Source organism: Rhopalosiphum maidis, chromosome 2 (genome assembly GCF_003676215.2).
Source record: "Rhopalosiphum maidis isolate BTI-1 chromosome 2, ASM367621v3, whole genome shotgun sequence".
NCBI lineage: Eukaryota > Metazoa > Arthropoda > Insecta > Hemiptera > Aphididae > Rhopalosiphum > Rhopalosiphum maidis.
The window spans coordinates 36125033-36148615 of record NC_040878.1 but is presented as its reverse complement, the minus strand read 5'-3'; the positions used below and the strand labels follow the sequence as shown (position 1 = coordinate 36148615).

At 26.8% G+C, this 23583-nt stretch overlaps 1 protein-coding gene across 1 annotated transcript; it reads right to left on the bottom strand.

Annotated features, from left to right (window-relative positions):
* Window positions 1–1516: 1516 nt before the first annotated feature.
* On the bottom strand, window positions 1517–10539 carry LOC113551102 (DNA-directed RNA polymerase III subunit RPC1). Its single transcript, XM_026953138.1, has 27 exons — window positions 10496–10539; window positions 10263–10407; window positions 8570–8719; window positions 8223–8475; window positions 7918–8158; window positions 7654–7831; window positions 7436–7573; window positions 7164–7361; window positions 6761–6885; window positions 6593–6704; window positions 6333–6530; window positions 6121–6256; window positions 5793–6042; window positions 5499–5698; window positions 5308–5421; window positions 5076–5233; window positions 4891–4999; window positions 4315–4483; window positions 4088–4242; window positions 3902–4019; window positions 3566–3695; window positions 3383–3501; window positions 3147–3300; window positions 2888–3072; window positions 2268–2436; window positions 2058–2191; window positions 1517–1771 (listed from the first exon to the last, which is right to left on the bottom strand). The coding sequence occupies exons 1-27, from the start codon at window positions 10537–10539 to the stop codon at window positions 1684–1686; spliced, it is 4170 nt and encodes a 1389-aa protein (XP_026808939.1). The 3' UTR covers window positions 1517–1683.
* Window positions 10540–23583: the final 13044 nt, after the last annotated feature.

Genomic DNA, 23583 nt, shown 5'->3' with positions numbered 1-23583 from the left:
GCACAAAAATTTTACAAACACGTGTACTTATTGAAAAATTAATTTATGTAGGTACCTAATACCTATTACTAGATAATTTATTTATATATTTGTTAAATATAATTTTCTTATTGGGTGATCTGTTACAGAATATGACCAATAAGTTTAATTGAGGAAATAAATAATACGGATAAAATAGAGAGGAAACACAACTATAATAATTATAAAAATAGGTTTTAATTAGATAGATTGATTTTTCAGTACCTAAAACTAGCGCTAAAAAAAAATAAAACTTATTTGATTTATAAAATAGATAACATAGGCACCTCTACCTCGTCTAAATGTCTTATATTTAAAAGAAAACTATTTGGAAAAATCTTGTTTTGGTAAGTATCTATCAAACTTGCGTAGGTATCTACAATATAATGGTAATTTTGAAATATTGACACATTGCACTACCTATATAGGAATAGTAGTATAGTACTAACTATATGTGCGTAGTGTTTATATCTAATCTACTTAAATACTATTACATTTAAATTATATATATTATAGGTATTGAATTTAAATAGGTACATTAAATATTTATATCAAAATATCAAATATGTAAAACTATTTTGGACGAAAAATGAGTAATCTAACACATGCGTAATCGACATGGCACTGATGGTATCATTATAGAATGCAGATAAAATAATAATACACAATAATAAAAAAATAATTATGATTTTAACACTTGAAACTTTAATCTTTCCTAATTAAAAATGCTTTAAAGCCATAATACAGATGTGTTGGTGTCTATGTGTAAAGAATGTATTATTGTGTACATTTATTATTTATTATTTTCGATAAATTGTTGTTAATTTAAAGATTCATATGACATTACAGTAACCAAGTGGATATTTATAAACAATTAAAAAATGTGTTATTATTATTTAACATTATTGAAAAACAAAATTTTCAAACAAAATTTTAATTATTTTCAAAATATAAACAGTTTTAAACATTAACTTTGATTATGGTAAATTACTTATTATTAAACCTGTTTACTAAAATAGTTATTTCAATCAATTAATGTTAGGTATAACTACAGTATGATTTTTAATGTAAATATAACTGATAAAAATACACAATTTTTTATAAAAAAATATGATTATTAAGCATAGAATTAAAAACTAATTTTTGTTTAACTAAACTAACTAAACTGTACAAATACAAACAAATTTATCATACTACTATGTAAAATATAAATGCACATACAATTAATAAATATTAAAATATATAAATCAAATTTTTACAAATTAATTTAAGTTGACTTTGAATGAAAATAAGTTATTGTAAATGATTAGTATAAATGCATTTTTTAAGAATAAAACAATTATTATTTTAGGATGTACAATACATGTTTAAATTAAATTATTTGTTATTATTTTTTTTTTAAGATCTAATATCAACAACAATAAAAATATTTTATGAATTGTAAATTTTGTGATATTTTAAGGAACTAATCAAATAAGTATATTAATTTCTCAAAAAATTAGATGCTATTCACTGTTTAATCAATACTAAAATAACAATACATTATTAGGTACACCATACAAAAATACATTTAACATTAATTAATATCACAGATTGAACACAATAATTTAACAAACAATTTATAGTCAATGTCAATGTTAAGTATGTTGGGTGTTTTTCATCAAATCATTGCCAATAACACCCTTTTTCATGAAGATCTGCATCATCAAATACAAATGTTTGCTTCGGAAAATCTGTAGTTTTGTTTTTGGTCTTAAATATTAAACATTAAGGAATAATTTTCATAAACAAATATATTATACACTAAAAATAATAATAATTTATAATCAGTAATAAAATTAAAATTTTAGTGATTAATAAATACACAAATCCCTCAACATAAACATCCACGGGAAAAAATAGCAACCCTTAATAGCACACAAAAATGTAATAAAATGTATAACTCTATGATATTCATGAAATATATGTTTTGTTGTATTAGGTAATCAATAAGTTAATTAATAAAATAAATTAAATATTTGAATTTATCAAAAGGATATTTGTAAATCAGTTTGAAGAATCCTGTACCCAAGTTGATTGGTATACCCATAATGATACTCTCAGAGACACCATTTATTGTATCGGTCTGTCCATAATATGCCGCATCAAATAAATGATCAGAAGTTTTTTCAAACTAAAATTATTGTTAAAGTAATCATTATTCATACTAAATACACATGTAAAATTATAAAATAAATTAACTATCATACCGAAGCAAGATTGAGCACAGACTCTTTCATTTTTGATAAACCAAAACGTGTTATACCCAATAATTCGCCTCGACTTGTCATCAAATCAGCAATCAACATAGGATGTCTAGGATCAATAGATATTCCGTGATTACCCATTACACTATCAATTTCTGATATTATTGTTGACCTATAATTTATAATTAACAAATTTAATATAAAACATATTAATATATTATTGAAATAAAAGTTTAATATAATAAATAAATATTTATTAATTCTACACTACAAATTCTTGAAACAAATTATGTTACATAACTTGTTTATCTTGATTTCATATAAGAATAAACCCCCTCGTGTTGAAAAATTACTAATGAACAATGGTGTTTAGACCTCTTGGGTTTGTCAAATTAAATTAACAAAAATTCTTATACTTCTAAATTATTTGAACACTAGATTTTTCATGATTAATAAAAAATTAAGTGTTTCACACTTATATAGTACATATTAATGAATGCTAAAATTCAACAGTCAATTCTTTAAGTTAACTTATAATGGATGACAAAGTATAAAATACATTTTGACAATAATTGTAGTATGTTACATTGTTACATTAAATAATTCACCATATTAAATTTTACCTAGACGCTTCTATGCCGAGTGCATTCCACACTTGAAATGTATTATTGCTGGTACATCGTTTTCCTATTACGCCAGGTGTTGCCATTACTTCTCGTAAATTATCACCTTCAACAAGTAATTTGTAACGTACTTCACCATTATCATCTTCTTCGTGGATTACAGCACGTGAAACTGCACTTATACCCTTTTATTATAAAATTACAATTAATTAAAACATTTATTAAATTAAGTATTCAAATAATTTTAAAAAGTAGGCACCTTAATAACAACTTTTTGTAAATTTTGTGAATATATATTTATCCAATTATTTAATGATTGAGCGCCTTTTGATGGCAAAGAAATACTAACACAGGACTCATTATCAATGTTTACTTGATTAGCTTTAATTCCAATTCGTGGAGTTGAAAGTATACTACAAAATTTAATTAAAAACATATATTTAAGTCAAATATAATTATTAATAATTCATACATTTCTTATGAGTTATCTCTTACCTATCCCTTATTGTCTCGATTGTTACTTCTAATTGCAATAATTTAATACGGTTCATATCTATGTGTATCAATAGATAGCATTCAGAGCTATCAAGTACTACATCAATAAAACTACAAACCTAAAATAGTTAGGAAATTGAATAACATAAAAACTAATATTTAATAAATAAAATTTTATTTTACTTCAGTAAGTGTAGTTTGTTCAATACGAGCTTTGACAATTCTTGCAAATTCTTTGTCTTTGTCATTTTCTAAGTATGCTGTGATTATAGGAGTACTTATATTTTTACTAGAGTTAATTATTTCTTTGATTCTAAAAAATATTTAATTATTTATTAATTAAAAAGCTCATATTATGAAATATAACCATCAAACCAACAAAACATTTTCGAATATGCTAAATAAAAAAATAAAATGGTCAAGAAGAGCACTAGTTAGAATTAAACAAGTACAAATTTATAACTATTAAATGTATATAAAAACTAAATTTAAAATGATTAACTGATTGTTTTTTTTTACCTTGGTACACCTTGAGTAATATTCATTGAAGCAACACCAGCAAAGTGAAATGTTTTTAATGTCATTTGTGTACCAGGCTCACCAATACTTTGAGCTGCTATAGCTCCAACAGGAGTACCTATACAAATAATAATTGATATTAAATTGTTCGATAATTTTAAGTATTATTAATTATTATAATTGTACCTGGTTCAATAACAGCAGCCATATACTTGGTAAGGCAAGTTACATAAAATTTTATAAGCTGTGTAGAAGTAATTCGTTGCAATTTTGAAACCTCTAAGTTTAACCATTTTTTTCTTACTTCTGCCATATTGATTGATAAATTTTTTCCAAAATTTCTATTGAAGGTAAAAATTAAATATTATATATGATGTAAGTGCTTAATCATTATATTATAATTTTCATATTACCTCAACTCTTCTATAAACATAGAATTCACATTTTGAAAATCTTCAGATAATAACACATCTTCAGTAATTTTCAATATTTCTTCAGAATCTAATGTACATTCATCACGGCATGGGTAATTAGCAGTTACATTGAAATATACACGCTTGAAATCAACTGGGACACCATCACCTATATTTAATATTGTTTATAAAACTAAATCAATTACTTAATAATTTACCAGTGTATTATATAAATTTAATATATTCTTAATCAGATAAGTCATTCAGAAAATTCAATACATAATCAAAGTAAAGTGAAATTAATCAAATTCTTATTATACTATAAACAGTAAATTATTGATTAATGATAACAAATATATAATAGAAAAAAATAAAATATACAAATTTCTAGGTTTTGTTACAGTGAATTAGGTAGAAAAAAGAAGAATGTTGAAAGTCTTTTTAATATGATAGAATGGTAATATTATAACTTTAAATTTACAAATTTAAATAATCACTAATGAAAAATTATTGACTAGCTATAAAGAAAACTGTCAAATACATAATATATGAACTAAAAAACATTTAAATTTTTACCTTCTGTGTATGTAGGATCTAAGCTGTCACCTCCAAATTCAAATTGTATAACATCTCCAAAAGCATTCCGTACAGTGTTGTCATAATGAACACATAAATCTTCTAAAGACTAATAATTAAAAATATTTATAATGTGTAAGAATTACTTATTTAAACATTATAAATCTAAAATAAATTAATTCTACTTTGACAAGACGCCGTTGCATGTATCCAGTTTCAGCTGTTTTTACAGCAGTGTCAACAAGACCTTCACGACCACCCATTGTGTGAAAGAAGAACTCTGTTGGTGTTAAACCTGAATAAAAACTATTCTCAACAAAACCTTTTGCTTCTGGAGTTTTTGCTGATAACAATTAATAATATATTATTTTTAAAGTCAATAAAAATTAAAATATAAATTAGAAGAACCACACTTACAAAATCGTTTAAAATGTGGTAATGATCTAGACTCAAATCCATCTGGAACACGATGTCCACTCAAGGCTTGTTGGCCCACACATGCAATCATCTGAGATATATTAATATTGGATCCTAAATGAAAAATAGTAAACAGTAATTTAATTTTTTATTTTAATATATATATATATATTATAAATATTTATTTATACCTTTAGAACCTGACAGTGCCATGATCAATGGGCCATTGGTTGAATGAAGTTCTGATAAACAAGCTTTACCAACAGAATCCCGAATACCAGACAGTTGCTTTAAAATATTTGCTTCTAAAGTTTCATCCATATTACAACCAGGTTGACATTTTAATTCTTTTGCGTTTCTCAAACGGATATTTTCCTCGCACAATGCATTTCTATTTGATAAAATAAATTTATTTATAATTTGGGAAAATAAAATATAAAAAATAATTGACACAATAAAAAAATTGAAATATATAATTTCCTAACCCATTTATAACCAATTCATTTTTAGATTGAAGCAAATCATTACTAGGTGTAACATCACCAATTCCAATTGAAAATCCTCGTAGCATTAAAAAGTATGAAGTAAGACGTGTTAAACGCCACATTACTTTGCAACAGACATCAGATCCCCAATCAGCCAGCAACACATAAAATATGTTTGATTTACTACCTGAACCTAATGTTGCCTTGTCCATAGTACCAGCCAATAACTCAGAGTTCCTTATGTAAACATCTATATACAAAATAAGTTATAATTAAAAAACAATAAATGTAAACATTTTTAAATATGTTTAAATTTTGTTTAACTTGCATGAATCTTTAAAACAAAGTTCTTCATCACGAGTATACGATTTCCCTTTACAACGCAAATTTGCTTTTACAGGACATTTTTTACTTGGTCTCATAATTATACTTAATATTTGTTTTCCAGTCCAAAGTTTGTGAGGCTATATGATACACAGTTTGTAAATAAAGCATTTTTTTTTTTTTTTTTTTTAATTATGAATGATAATTGTAATAAACCTTTAGAATAGCAGGACGTGGTAATGTTAAATCAATATTTATATCATCTCCAGACATTAACCAACCAATTAGTCTACTAGAATCTCTCTGGTTAAGAAATGTATTCTTATGGGTTAATAAATATGCTCCTGTAATAAAGTCTTGGGTTGCAGCAATGAGAATGTCTCCATTTCTCGGAGTGACAAGATTTGATTTGTTCTACAACAAAATTAAATTAATTTAATAACAAAATATAACAAATATATTGATTTAATACTAACAATCATTAACAAAGCAGCTTCAGCTCTTGCTTCTTCAGTTTGGGGCAAATGTAAATTCATTTCGTCACCATCAAAATCGGCATTATAAGGAGTACATACACATTCGTTAAATCTAAAAATGTATATTTACAGTCCCAAATAAAATATGAGCAAATAGCTTAAACAAACCTTAATGTATTATGTTCTAAGACTTTTGCACGATGACACATTATACTTAATCTATGAAGACTAGGCTGTCGGTTGAATAATACAATATCCCCATCAGATAAATGTCTTTCAACAATATCTCCAATCTACATGAGAAATTACATAATTATAAATTATAAATTCATATGTAATCAAATAAAGTATATAAGTATAAGTCTACTTTTTTTAACATAGAAAAATGAAGTTGGGGATTAAAGTAGGTAGGTATTAACATTAAAATAATATATTTAAATATTAACTTTAGTCAGGTTTTAAAATTGATGCTAAATTAATTATATGTTCTTTTTTAATAAATACACTTTATTCAATTAATTTTTAATTTGGTAAAATAAAAATATAATATTATAAAAAAAACCATACTGACTTTTAAATCTTTTGCTATAGCTGGTCTATTTCCAAATCTCAAGTATTTTTTTAATTTAGAACCTTGAAGTTCAACAAAATTAGCACCTGGATGAATTTCTGGTCCATTCATCACTAACTTACGCATTAATTCAATGTTGGCTGGACATACTTTTTGAGGATATGTTAAAATTTTGGCCATTCTAACTGGAACACCAACCTAAAAAATCAATAATCAATAAGGAAATAACATTTGTAACATAAAATAGTTTTTGTATCATTTTTAATCTTTACTTCTTCTATTCGAAGATTTGGATCTGGTGAAATGACAGACCGTGCTGTAAAGTCTACTCTTTTACCAGATAAATTACCACGAAACCGTCCATGTTTTCCTTTTAAGCGCTGAACACAACCCCTAGCAATTTTTTTTGGCTAAACAAATAATATTATACTAGATATTGTGTGAAATACTTTTACTAAGACATTTTTTGTTTTTATTACTTAATACTTACCATCATTGTACGTGAGACACCAGATAAATCACTATTAATATATAAGGCACAATGTAATTGCAAGTATTCCCAATCCTCATGCAATAACTGGGGTTTTGCTCCGGACAATTTATGTTTTACAATGACATCATTTATAAATAAAACTTCAGATAATTTTAATGTTAAGTCATCTTCATTTCTAAATATTAAATTACATTAATATTAGTATCAGTTTTGAACATAAATATTAAATAGTATTTTTCACTGTAATAATAACACACTTACGTTCCGGAACGTATATCAGACACTGCAGATGGACGAATACAATTTGGAGGTACTAACATTCTTGTCATTAACAACCATCCAGGATTTGATACCTCAGGATTCATACCCAACAAAATAATGTCTTCATAAGGTATGGATAACAATAGACGCAGTACTTCTTGAGGATTGAGGTTCTCATTAAATAGATAATTTCTCATGGATTCGACTTCTTTGTTATATTTTACCACATCATTTAAAGCGCCTAATTTAATATTTACAATTCTCAATAGGAAAAATATTAACATTGCGTTGATAATAATACTTACATAATTTACTTTCAGCTTCTGTGCCAGGTTTTTTATATCTGTAACGATCATATGATATTTTTAATATACCATTTTTTTTCACTTGTCCTACAATGTCACTACAAAACGGACATATCTGAACCTTTTTTGCTTTGGCGTGGACTTCTTTGAACACTTTTTTACGCATTGTGTATGTTAAATTCTTGTTTCTCAGTTTTGTATAAAAAAACATACGATCTTCTTCATTTAATAACACTTTAGCACAGAAAGGATTCTGAAATACATTTTTGTAATAATTAGCAGACATTATATTAAAAAGTAAAATTATACGAAGTAATAAGGAGGAATATATTGATGGATTAACTTACTTTACAAATTGTTTGTAATATTGTTATAACTGAACTGAAAAATCCAACATGAAAAACTGGCAATTGTAGATCTATGAAGCCTAAATGTCCTGGACAATCATTCAATCCTTTGTTGCAAGTTGTACATATTGCATCCTTTTGGTTGACTCCCTATTAATAGCAAAGATTATATACTACTTATTTTTACATAAATTCAGTTTTTGATAAATCAATTTTTTTATTCAATTGTAATTGAAAAACAAATAATCGTAGATATTTAAAATTTTCAACATGTAATTATATTAGTAATTTATATGCATGATGATGATATATTTTTGAGCTATTTATAGACATTTTATATATTTGATTTATTTTCTCTATAAATATTAATAAAAATGCTTTTGCTAGGTAAAAAACTTGAATAAAAGGTTCTTCACAAATTTTTTGTATAGCTGTTTAAAAATATTAAATATACGTGATCAGGGACGGATTGGAATTTCAGACCGGCCCGGGAAAATAACTTTTTAGCAGCTCACTTGTAATCATATTTTTGTAGGGGGAAAGTTCACCATACTGAAAGTGGTAATTTTTAGCCCTATAAAGGAGCAGTAAATATTTATTTACATTTTTTATGTAGTAAGGTTTGAATAGACAGATATATGATAGGTACCTAGTTGTTATTGGTTGTAATTTTTAGTTAAAACTTAAAAACTATTTGGCCTACTTTAAATATATATGTACTGTTTTAAAAATACTATAATATTACTAATTACATTACTTACATACTAAAACACATATCTTACCAGTATAAATAAAAATATTAATTATACTTATACATATTGTTTAGAATTACATATTTAGTCGGTAAACTAATATATCAATTTGATAGTATTTATTACAATATTATAAATAATTTAAAATTTAAAATAAAAATATTCTTATTATTCAGACTACAGACCTATGCCAACTTGCATTGTTAAAATTTGTCGTCGTCACCCACCGACTACTACCGAACACCGACAGGCGACAATCCAAATATGGAATAACAAACTATTTATAGATTTTACTGTTCATGGGGGTTGATTTTTTGACTATAATTATTATAACTTATAGTAATATTCATTATTTATGTTAATTATTGACCTATTGCTTCCTAGTTTGTTATTTAAAAAATAGCAATTTTTGCTATGAAAAAAAATTATAAGTTAAAAAATAAGAAAAAAACATCTATATCTTATTATGTTACTTATTAGTTTGCGATAGGCTACAGCTGTAGAATTTGGCGTACGTAGCAGCCCCATCAACTAATTAGCACGTGGCCTATCGGGGATTTCCCGATGGCCCAATCCGTCCCTGTACATGATATTTTTTTATTAATAAGCATTAGAAGTTCAAGTTCTACATAATATACATTATAAACATTATAGTGATATACTGAATAACAAGGTACACTTGACATCTACAACTGTACAGCAGAGCAGTTACCTACGTTACCCCCTTTATACTTATTTAATCCATACAACCACAACATACATTTCAACTTATTTTATTTTATTTTGATTATTTATTTTTTAATTATTTCATGTAAAATCATTAAATCTAACATTTATATTGTTAACTATACACTATTATTATATTATTATTAAGCTACTGTAGACCACAATTTATTGCTTAACCATATATTGAAAAATACCTTAATTAATGATAAACTCACTAATTTATGATCAAGCACTCCATATGGATGTGGAGTACGTGTCGCACTATTATTGTTTATGGCATATAAATTTCTAGTGTTTATGCACAAATGCGATTTCCTTTGGATATCTTGAGGATTGTCGACTGTAAAGCTGATCTTCGATCTAAACGCAGAATTGATTATTAAGGATTTTACAAGTAGATAGTTCAAATTAACCGTTAAATCAACAACCACAGTTTAAAATTACTCACATGATACGCGACCCATCAGTGTCCCTGTATTGTTCCTTAACCATGTTTATTATCGCTAAATAATTTATGTTTCAATTTATTTTTGAATTTTGAATCATGTCGCTAAATTCATGGACATTATAATTTATAAGCAGTCAAAACTTAATACAACGTCCCCAACTCACACCATCATAATATTACGGTTTACGTCGTGTGTTTAAGTGCAAGTTCGACGTACCAAGAGCTTAGCTTTAGAATTGGTGTGGATAGTGTGCCCACATGACCTGCATAGAGACCACGATTTAAAAATTAAATTATAAGTCTTATGATAGTATGGTTGTCAAACTAGCCGATAAAAAACGTTATCACACGGCAAACGAATAGCATAGATAATATGCGGTGAACAGTCTCACATAGATCGCTCGGTATGCTGACAAATAGATCCCGCGTCATCGAGATCTCCCATTCTGATAAGAATTGATACCAGATCCGACTCATTCAGATCCCGAGATAAAATGATACCGAGTCATTTAGATCCACTGACATTTATAGGTCCCAGTCTATTTGAGACATTCTGTGCATCTAGATCTATTTACTATTATGGCGGCATTTTTAAATTCATGAAATCTAACTCGGTCTTTAGAGTTTACACAACTTACATTTTAATTAACAAAAAATGTCAATAATATACCTAGGTGACAAAAATATAGATAATTTGCACATTGTACCTACCTATATTATTTTTTGTCCCATTTCCTAATTCCTATATAACTACTATTTTACTATACACTATAGAGTATAGGTATCTCACTATTACATACATTTAATCATTTCAGCTTCAACGGACCGTCTATGATGGGGAGGGGAGTAGGTCTATTTTTCTCAGGTCGACCAAATTCAGGGAGCAGGGGCCTTATGGTAAAGTTTTTGTGTATACCTACTTCATACAAATATTACTACTTATTACCTACTTACAGATTACATTTTATATTGTTGTAATTCTAAATGTTAATTAATTTTTACACCATAACATAGATATAGCCGATTACTGATATAAGTAGTAATATTTTGATTGTGTCTATTATTTATTTTAGTACCTACATTAGGTGTTGAAATGATACACGGGTTAACAGGTTAAGTTCAATAAAAATATACAATACAACATACAACTCAAATAAGTCGGGAAAACATTAACTCAAGTCAAACTAAGGCAGTAGATATTGCAAAATTCTAAATAGACTGATCTAATTATCTAATACTAACCGTTTACCAGTGCCGTATTAACGGTGGCCGCCGGGGGTCCGGACCTCCTCCACTGGCGCCATCATATAGACGTAACTAGACCTTTAAGTTAGGGGGACTTCAACCCTAGAATTTTTATAATAAATTAATTAAGTGGGAGCTATGCACACTACACCCCCCAAACACATTACATTGATTGTTAATTAATGTAATGTAAATGTAAATCAATAAATCAATATTTTATTAATATAGTGTGCCATGTGTGTATAATACAAATCTTTATTCTACTGTTTTACAGGTTACCATCATAGAAGAGGTAAAGTAAATAATTAGATTAGATGAGGTAATTTTTAAATTTAAAATGGATTAAGTGTAATATAATAAGGCATAACATGAAATTGTTTGAACATAAAAATAAAAAAAAAATGTTGTTAATGTAGTAAACTGTAAACACTAAATAAGTACACAATTTGTATGTATAATACTGGTACCTATTAAAGCATTTTTTTAAATGGAATTATTCATAACATTTATTTGTTTTTACATATCTACCAAATGGTGGACATTTTTTGTTATTATTATTCTTAAAAAAATATTTAAAATTTATGCTTCAATGCATAATAAACAAATCAGATATATACACAAGATGAATCAGTGGCGTATTTAGGATTTTGTCTAAAGGGGGGATGGCAAACATAGTAGGGGGGGGTACACTCACCATTACTACTGTTTCTCAAAAATGTTGAAAATTTATATACTTATTATCAATAAGTACCTACACATAAATAAATAAGACTGTATTTTTTTGTTTTGAAGGTTTATAATTCATTGTCATTTTTTTATAAAATGGAGAAAACCATAAGAATACAATAGTATCCAGTGCTTATTGATAAATATACAAATATACATAATTGTGTAAGACGAGAAATCAAAACAGTAAAAAATAATGCACCAGCCAGTGCTCCGAACTTAAAGGCCCTTTTTTTGGTACTTGGCCGGGGGCCTGGACCATGAGAAGGTAAAGACTAAAAATCGCTAGGCAGCTACCTAGTTTGCCTAGGTGGAAGTTCGGCACTGGCACTAACGCGATTGTTCGATTTTCGAACATAACAGACGCATAATGTCCGAGTTCGGTTGCCGATGCGATCGATCACTACGACGGTTTGGCGGGCGCCCAACAGCTTTCGGTTTGTGTGCGGAACGATGGTGGACATTGACGACGACGAACGGCTAGCGGTACGGACGTGGGCAAATATCCCGCCCCGGCGGTACACCTTGTATATGCATCAGACGGCGGAGTAGGCGACGACTCGTCACGACGGAGGCGGTAAAGGCTGTGCGTTTCACAGGGCCCGGCGGCGCTGTGTTGATGACAGACGTGTCCGACTACGGGACACGCCAATGGCGATGGGGAGGGCATCACTCTCTTTATCGTCGCGAGGCGAACCGCAGCGGGCCGGGTCGCTTCCATCCGGTGGCCGCCGATTCCGCAGGATCAAAATATCTTCTTCGCTCGCCCCGTGCCGTTTTGGTCTCCGTCGCTCGTCCAGGAGTCGCCGTCTGCACCGCCGTCTGACGCGCGCACGGCATCGCGCACTAGCCGCTCGCCGTCAACCATCGCTCCCGCGGCCGAAGCTGTCGGGCCTCGCCTTGCCGTCTAGTGGTCGTCGTATCGTGCGGACGAGCGGGACGATCTCGTGTCACTCGTGCCATTTCGTATCCCCCCCCCCCGCCTAGTTTCGTGTCATTCTGCCGATGTTTTATTTTTATTTTTTATTATTATTGTTTTATTTTTATATCTTTATTATCATTGTTTTCTTGTGGTTCAAATTATATTTTTTTTCATTTATATACATTGTCTCATTTTTTTATTATTGAAAATGTATTTTACCTATTTACTCATCATGTTAGCCTATATGGCAAGTTTTTTTCCGGGTAATTTTTTATCTAATTCATTTCATTTTTCTATAATTATCAAAATTGTTTATACCATTTTGTACACTGTTTTATTTATCAAAATGTATTATATCTACTGTTAGCCCATATGGCAAATTTTTTCTGAAAATTATTTTTTTTTCATACGTTTACACTGTTTTTTTTTATCAAATTGTATTACATTATTGATACCCCTAACGACAAGCTTTTTTCTGAAAATAATTGATCTTTTTTTTAAATTTATATCAATATATACCTTGATTTTTTATTAAAATATCAATAAATTGAAAATCGTATTTACACAATGAATTATTGTTTTACTTATGAGTAAATAAATAAATTATTAAAAATTAAGGACTTAAAAAATCATTAAAATATTTTCAAAGCTTATTGCAAGAGAAGAGGCGGTGAAATAGGTTCAATAGTTAGTAATTCGAACTACCGAAGAGAACACTACTTATAGAATACACCGGGAAACAATTTGAAACCGATGAAAAAAATATGCGACCAGATATTGGTACTACAAAGTGTATTACTGTAGCAGCAGTTGAATGGAACTGATGGACAGGAATTTGCAAAATGTTGCGAAAAATTAAGAATCCCCCTCCTCAAATGTGTATAAAAGTGTATAATACACTTTCATATTGCATTGAACTAAATTAAATTGGTATTTAGTCTTATAAGAATGTAGGCCTATAAATACATATAGTATTCAACTTCAACCTATTTAATTGACATAGTGGTTAGTAACACACTAACGCATAATCTCTATAGTAGTATAGTTTGAGGTTGCGATATAATATAATCTCGTAAAAAACAACTTCTAGATAACAACGATCAGAGATTTGCGACTATAAACTTTATGTAGTTACGATTTTTCTTTAAATGTTTAAATCTAAGCATTATTAAAATGTATTTAATAGAAAAATTCATAATGACACAGGAATCCTTTTACTCCAAATTATGCTAAAAATCAAATTCAATAACATTTTTGTAAATATACAATTATATTCTATAAGCGAAGACGAAGATCAATAACTAACTACTATTAAAAATTTTAATTTATAACTTGTGATTGGTAGGTAATCAAACTTGAAATAGCATGTAATATGCTGAAACATATTAATTTAATAAATAAAAAAATGCTACTGTTAGTACATATTATACCAAATTTGAATATTGACAAACCTGGATATTTTAACGAAAAATAACGATTATAGGTATAGTTATCTATTTTGTTTTAAGTTATTACAAAAATATTATTTAAAGACACCAATTTGTGTATTATTATTTAACACTAACAGAGAAGTATTCAAAATATTATGTAGATTAGTTTTAAGCTGTTTATGCCATAAACTTATAAACACCTACAGTGGCGGCTCTGGTCTGGTCAGGGGTCTTTGAGACGGCGACTCACCATAAAAAAAAGTAGTAAAGCAATAGAAAAGTTTGAAGAAAATTGTAGTATTATTTAATATTTTTATCTATTTTGAAAATAACTATGATGGTTTTCGATATTAATATTGATTATTGATAATATATAATATTTTAATAATGAGAAGACGTGTGTTGTTCAATAATTATACGGGCGAAAAACATCGATAACAACAACTAAATACTAATTTATGCAATGCCAATGGCAGAAACTTTGAATGAGTCTAGTCTCAATGTACTGAACAATATCTATGCAATCTACGTCGCCCTCCGCCCTGTCTTGCATATACAATTTGAATAAGTACACAATTGAGTCTCTCGAACGGCAGACTCCCAAATAAATTTAAATGTCTAGCTAATAATAATATTACAATATAATAATACAGTATATAATCTATTGATATGCATCTATCATATTAATCTATCATCTATGGCAATCATCAATCTTCGCTATTTGTCGGAGACGATTAACGGTTGTAATAATTTTAACGGAGAAAATAAATAGACGTACAAATCGTTAAACCGTACTTTAATATGTATAATATTTTACACGCATATGCCGTTCTGTTCAGCTTATTTTTATGAAATATCTCAATATCTTCAATTCGAAACGCGGTAAAGACAGACGAGGAAAGGTGTTCCTGGGTCGGCGATGTGGTTACTGTGTGGACATTAAATATGACACAACTAAATTTCACAGAAAAAAATCTATGTTTACGTGAGTTTGATTTTCTATACTTTTGGAGCTTTAATTTACTTTTTTAGACATAAAATAAATACACACTTATTGCATCGGACAATCTGCTACCCGCCGGGTGACGTACCATACGTATGCATATTTTATTCCCGAACGCGCGATGCATAAAATACGTGAGACCAAGAATACATAATCGTCATGTTAGTATATTACCAGACCCATTTAATATAATAATTTATATTTATATTAATTGTATAAATAGCATTTTTCATTTTTAACTGGCCGAGTACCTGACGAATATAAGTTTTTTTTATCCCTAACAAAAATCAACAGTTTTCCGAAAAGACGCATTAATATTTTTTTATAATTGTCTGAATTTTGAATTTTTAAGACATTGGATATTCATTTCATATTTCTGTGATAACTATTTCTGCTCAACCGATTTTTGTTTTTTTGTAATAATTAAAAAACGAATAACTGTAGTTAATGTTTGCATTTCTTAAACATATAATTTTCAAAATATTTTAACTATTCACTTATAGGATAAAATAACAATATCATAATACCATAAATAGATTATTATATATATTAATATCGCAAATTATCTGAGCATATTAACATTAGAACTTATTGATTATTTTAAAATCAATAAAAATAATATAAGTAGGTATGTATTATTCCTAAACAGAACGGTACCGAAACGCCAATGATATAGTCATATGTGTATATAACGAGTCGAAAGTGAATAACTGTTTGTATTTAGAAATTAATTTTATTGATTTTGTAAGTCTTTCTTTATTATACGTAGATCATAATCTATTAACTATTTAGTATGTAATATTAATTGAATGATTAAACTTTTAAATATTTTTAAAATTATTAATCATTTAGGTCAGTCAAACCGTAAACTTCTGTATAGATACTATAATAGGTGACTACAATACTACATGTATTGTAGTCACCTATTAGACTAGGTAAGTATGTCACTATGACGAATTTGTACAATTTGAATTCAATTTTCAATGTATAATGCATTAATGCATTGTACACAATGTAAAATTATGCTGGTCGAAGATGGTTTTATTTTTTGGTGAGAAATTTTACCAAACAACTATTGAAATAATAAAATTATAATTAAAAAAAAAAATTCAGGATATACAATTATTATGATTTTACGTGTGAAATTAATTAGATACCAAAAGTTTCGTATGCAAGACAGCTGAAATATAATAATAAATCCTATAATATCACAGAGAGTTCTATAAAAAAAACATTATTACAATATTTATCATCCATGGCAAACAACAATCGTCGTCATCAGTACATGACGAGTACTCTCATTTTCATAAAATATTTCAATAATTCCATTCCGAAGCGTAAAGAAGACGAATGAAGAATTAAGCTAGCTGTTTTTTCGGTGGCTGTGCACGTTTGAACTTTAATGTGGCACGGCTTGATTTCGCCGAAAAGCGTCGAAGGATACTTGCGTAGGTTGATTTTCCTATAATTTTAGGGTAGTAATAAATTTTATTTTTATACTTAAAATAAATATCATTATTAACTTGTACCAGCTGTTACCCCGATGACAGACCTATATTTTATTTCCGATCGTTCAATGCAGTTGGTCGGCAACCGGCTGGTTTTTCTATACGACCCGTTTTAAATTCTTAAACGATAAAATCTTCTTTTTAATATTTTATTATTTTAAAGTTTTAGATAATATTTTTTTTCATAATAAATAATTTAAGAATATAAAATTTTAATTTTTGTCTGGTCCACAAACTGTTTTTAATTTGTGAATATGGCATGAGAGTTCTAAAAGGTTAAAATAAAAATAAAGAACAAAATAAATCCGTCAATTATACCTTGGATCTTGGACGTAGAAATGAATGTATATTGATTTTAAAATGATTTAGTTTTTTTTTCTATCTGTTGTGAATTCTTGTAGCAAATATGAAATATTTAGTATTTTGGGTGGTTAATAGTAAAATAAAATAAAAAAGTTCGGATCTTGTCATAATATCGGAAAAACTGGAATCATTACTTATTATTACTCATTATACTTGTATAATTTCGACAAAATTAATTCATTTACTAAGTTTTAATTCAAAAATATTAATCATAGAATGTTGAAAATTTTACCAACTGTCTACATTATGATTTTCTATGCATTGTATAATTATAAAAACATTTTAATAGTTTTAAAAAATTAAAATTTTTATTTTTTTTTAAGACGATAAAAATTATTGATAGCAAATATGATTTAAAATTTAATACAGTGTTCCTCATCAGTCACTAAATTACTGTAATAAAAAATGTATAGTCACGATATATTTTTATAAATGTTTAAAATAAAATGTTGACAAATTTTGTCTAAATCTATACAATTTTCAAATTATTTTTTCATCAGATATTCATATAATATTGTCTTTTTATATACAAATTTAATATAGTAATTATCATTAGTTTTTTTAAATATAACAAGTATAAAAGGCTTACTGGAAAGTCACATTATTTTTTATGATTGAAGTTCAATATTTTATGACTTATTGAGTATTAATTTTTCATCCCAAAAAAAAACTAATTCTTGTAAAACGAATTTTATATTGTGTTATAGACAATAATAATACTGTATAGTTTAAAAACAAATAATCTTATACACCGATAACTTAAAGTTTTAACTAATTTTTTATGAGAGTATTTCTTATTTATGTTATTATTTAAAAAATATTTAAAATATTTTTTTTTAAAAATATTTCAAACTTTATATTAAATAAATTTTCTTTATTTTTTCATTATTACAAATTTTTAAAATTTTTAAAATGTTCTATAAGAATTCTCATTAGTTTTTTAATTCAAAAACAAAAATAAAATGCTCATTGGAAACTTATATTATGACTGTTTGAAGTTCAGTAATATATAATTTATACATAAATTAATAAAATATGCGTCTACATCGATTACATCATCCGTGTAGCGGATTTTTCATAAAAATAAATATATTTTATTTTAAGTTTAAAAAGTAAATTGATTTTCCAAAGCATTGATTAGTGACAAGGGACTTTTTGTTACAAGAAACCACAATAAACGAAATGTATGAATTTTTTTCTATTATGAAAGGTGTCTTCAGACACAAATTCTACAGACAGAGGTAATTGCATCTAATGTAATAGGTATGTAAGATTAGGTTAAAACACTGCGCGTGATTAGAATCAAAATAATGCAGAGATAATAACTTAGAAACATAACGATATTAATCATAATTCTTTTTTTTAAATACTTAATAACATAATTATTTTTATTTAGTTCACTATTTTCATAGATTAAATTAAATAATTTGTAATCATCTTCATTAGAATAAAATATTGATACTTTGCAATATCTATAAAGATTTGGTCTAGTTTATATGTTTCAATTTTGCGTATGTCAAACAGCTAAAATAGAAAAATAGGTCGTATAATATCACAAAGAGTTCTACATAGATTTATCATTTTATAATATTCGTCATCCGTGGCATACGACAATCGACGACATTCGTCAGAGACGATTTACAATTCAATAATAGTCTTAATGAACAGTACTGAAGTACATGACAAGTACTCTCATTTTCATTTCGTGCTATTTATTTTCATAAAACGTATTTTTACTCTCATTTAGAATCACGATGAAGATCGATATGAAGAAAATTTGCAGTTTCTTCGGCGGTGAAGATTGACACAAACTCGGTTTTCCTGGAACAGTCGACGATTACGTAAGTTTTTTTCTTATTCTTTTTTAGGATTAAATTTACATTTTAAACTTAGAATAAAATATATTCATTTATATGAACAATCTGCTACTCGGACGATGTAATCAACGTAGGCACATATTTTATTCTACTATTCACGTCGGGTGACGTATACGTATGCATATTTTATTCCTGAACGCGCGATGCATAAATACGTGAGACCGAAAATACATAATCGTCATATTAGTTTATTACCAGACCCATTTTATACAATAATTTATATTTATATTAATTGTATAATTAGCATTTTTAATTTTTGACTGGTTGAGTACCCGACTAATACAAGTTTTTTTTATCCGTAACAAATATAAAAAGTTTTCCGAAAAGACACATTAATATTTTATAATTGTCTGAATTTTGAATTTTGATGACATTATTAGATATTCATTTCATATTTTTGTGATAACTATTACTCCTCAACCGATTTTTGTTTTTTGTAGTAATTTAAAAAGAATTACTATAGTTATTTGATAATTTTAACAAATGTTAATGTTTGCATTTCTTATAAATATTATAATTTTCAAAATATTTTGACTATACACTTATAGGATAAAATAAACATAGCATAATACCATAAATAGGTGCATTTATATATATATATATATATATATATATATATATATATATATATATATTAATATCGCAAAATATTTGAGCATATCAATTAGAACTTATCGATTAATTTTAAAATCAGTAAAAATAATATGAGTATGTATTATTCCTAAACTGGACGGTACCGAAACGGAAATTAAATGTGACTATATATGTGTATAACGAGTTAAATGTGAATAACTGCTTGTATTAAGAAATCAATTTTATTAATTTTGTAAGTCCATCTTTATTTTATGTTATAGATCATAATCTATTAACTATTTAGTATGTAATATCAGTTTAATGATTAAACTTTTTAATATTTTTAAAATTATTAATCATTTAGTTCAGCCAAACCGTAAAAAAATTTTAATAACCGATATAAAATTATAATTTAAAAAAAATTTAGGATAATATACAATTATTATGATTTTAAGTATGAAATTAATTAGATACCAAAAGTTTCGTATGCAAGACAGCTGGAAGTATAATAATAAATCCTATAAAATCACAAAGAGTTCTGTAAAAAAAACATTATTACTATATTTATCATCCATGTCAAACGACAATCGTTGTCATTAGTAAGAGACGATTAACAATTCTAATAATTTTATTGAACAGTCGTTAAACAACAGCCTTCAGTACATGACAAGTTCTCTCATTTTCATAAAATATTTCAATAATTTCATTCCGAAGCGTAAAGAAGGCGAATGAAGAAATAAACCAGCTGTTTCTTCAGTGACGGTGCACGTTTGAACATTAATATTGCACAGCCTGATTTCGCCAAAAAGAGTCAAAGGATACTTGCGTAGGTTAATTTTCCTATAATTTTAGGGTAGTAAAAAATTTATACTTTAAATAAATATTTATTGACTTGTACATGCTGCCACTTCGATTAATTAGACCTATATTTTATTTTAAAATTAGTAATTTTATAAACGTTTAAAATCAAAATGTTGACAAATTTTGTCTAAATCTATACAATTTTCAAATTATTTTTTCATCAGATATTCATATAATAATGTCTTTTTATATATAAATTTAATATAGTAATTCTCATTAGTTTTTTTAAATATAACAAATAAAAAAGGTTTACTGGAAAGTCACATTCTTTTTTATGATTGAAGTTCAATATTTTATGACTTATTGAGTACTAATTTTTCATCCCAAAAAAAAAAACTAATTCTTGTAAAACGATTTTTATATTGTGTTATAGACTATAATATACTATATAGTTTAAAAACAAATAATCTTATACACCGATAACTTAAAGTTTTAACTAATTTTTTATGAGAGTATTTCTTATTTATGTTATTATTTAAAAAATATTTCAAACTTTATATTAAATAAATTTTCTTTATTTTTTCATTATTACAAATTTTTAAAATTTTTAAAATGTTCTATAAGAATTCTCATTAGTTTTTTAATTCAAAAACAAAAATAAAATGCTCATTGGAAACTTATATTATGACTGTTTGAAGTTCAGTATTATATAATTTATACATAAATTAATAAAATATGCGTCTACATCGATTACATCATCCGTGTAACAGATTTTTCATAAAAATGAATATATTTTATTTTAAGTTTAAAAAGTAAATTGATTCTCCAAAGCATTGACTAGTGATTAGGTACTATTTGTTACAAGAAATCACAATAATCGAAATGTATGAATTTTTTTTTCTATTATGATAGTTGTCATCAGACACAATATCTTCAGACAGAGGTAATTAGTAATTGCATCTAACGTAATAGGTATGTAAGATTAGGTTAAAACACTGCGCGTGATTAAAAACGAATTACTATAGTTATTTGATAATTTTAAAATTATTAATCATTTAGTTTAGCCAAACCGTATAAAACCGTTAATAACCGTTATGAAATTATAATTTAAAAAAAAATTCAGGATAATATACAATTATTATGATTTTAAGTATGAAATTAATTAGATACCAAAAGTTTCGTATGCAAGACAGCTGAAATATAATAATAAATCCTATTAAATCACAAAGAGTTCTATAAAAAAAAAAAAAACATTATTATAGTATTTATCATCCATGGCAAACGACAATCGTTGTCATTTGTAGGAGACGATTAACAATTCTAATAATTTTATTGAACAGTCGTCAAACAACAGCCTTCAGTACATGACGAGTACTCTTATTTTCATAAAATATTTCAATAATTCCATTCCGAAGCGTAAAGAAGGCGAATGAAGAAATAAACTAGCTGTTTCTTCGGTGAAAGTGCACGTTTGAATATTAATATGGCACAGCTTGATTTCACCGAAAAGCGTCGAAGGATACTTACGTAGGTTAATATTGTCTTATCGTTTTGGGGTATTAATAAATTTTATTTTTATACTTACAATAAATATCATTATTAACTTATACAAGCTGTTACCCCTATGACAGACCTATATTTTATTTCCGATCGTTCAATGCAGTTGGTCGGCAACCGGCTAGTTTTTCTATACGATCCGTTTTAAATTCTTAAACGATGAAATCTTCTTTTTAATATTTTATTATTTTAAAGTTCTAGATAATATTTTTTTTCATAGTAAATAATTTAAGAATATAAAATTTTAATTTTTGTCTGGTCCGCAAATTGTTTTTAATTTGTGAATATGGCATGAGAGTTCTAAAAGGTTAAAATAAAAATAAAGAACAAAATAAATCCGTCAATTATACCTTGGATCTTGGACGTAGAAATGAATGTATATTGATTTTAAAATGATTTAGTTTTTTTTTCTATCTGTTGTGAATTCTTGTAGCAAATATGAAATATTTAGTATTTTGGGTGGTTAATAGTAAAATAAAATAAAAAAGTTCGGATCTTGTCATAATATCGGAAAAACTGGAATCATTACTTATTATTACTCATTATACTTGTATAATTTCGACAAAATTAATTCATTTACTAAGTTTTAATTCAAAAATATTAATCATAGAATGTTGAAAATTTTACCAACTGTCTACATTATGATTTTCTATGCATTGTATAATTATTTTATATTTTATTTCCGATTGTCTAGTCCAATGAAGTGGTCGGCAACCGGCGGGTTATTGTATATACGACCTGTTTTAAATTCTAAAACACTTAAATTTTTTATTTATTTATATTTTATTATTTTAAAGTTCTAGACAATATTTTTTTCCATAGTAAATAATTTAAGAATACAAAATTTTTATTTTTATCTGGTCCGCTAACTATTTTTAATTTGTGAATGTGGCCTGTGAGTTCAAAAAGGTTACCGACCATGCATCAATAATGAAATTGCCAAGAATAAAATAAAGTCGTTAAGTACACCTTAGATCCTGGACGTAGTGAAAAATGTATAATGATTTTAATTATGTAGTTTATTTTCTGTTTGTCATGAATTATTGTAGCAAATATGATCTATTTGGTACTTTGGGTAGTAAA

Excerpts from the sequence above, each read along its gene's own strand:
- LOC113551102 (XM_026953138.1), bottom strand. The coding sequence starts at position 10,539 with ATGGTTAAGGAACAATACAGGGACACTGATGGGTCGCGTATCAT. Across the intron at positions 8,720-10,262 it reads GAGTGCTTGATCATAAATTA|GGAGTCAACCAAAAGGATGC; the intron begins GTGAGTTTATCA and ends TGCTATTAATAG. Across the intron at positions 1,772-2,057 it reads TTCTTCAAACTGATTTACAA|GACCAAAAACAAAACTACAG; the intron begins ATATCCTTTTGA and ends TTTAATATTTAA.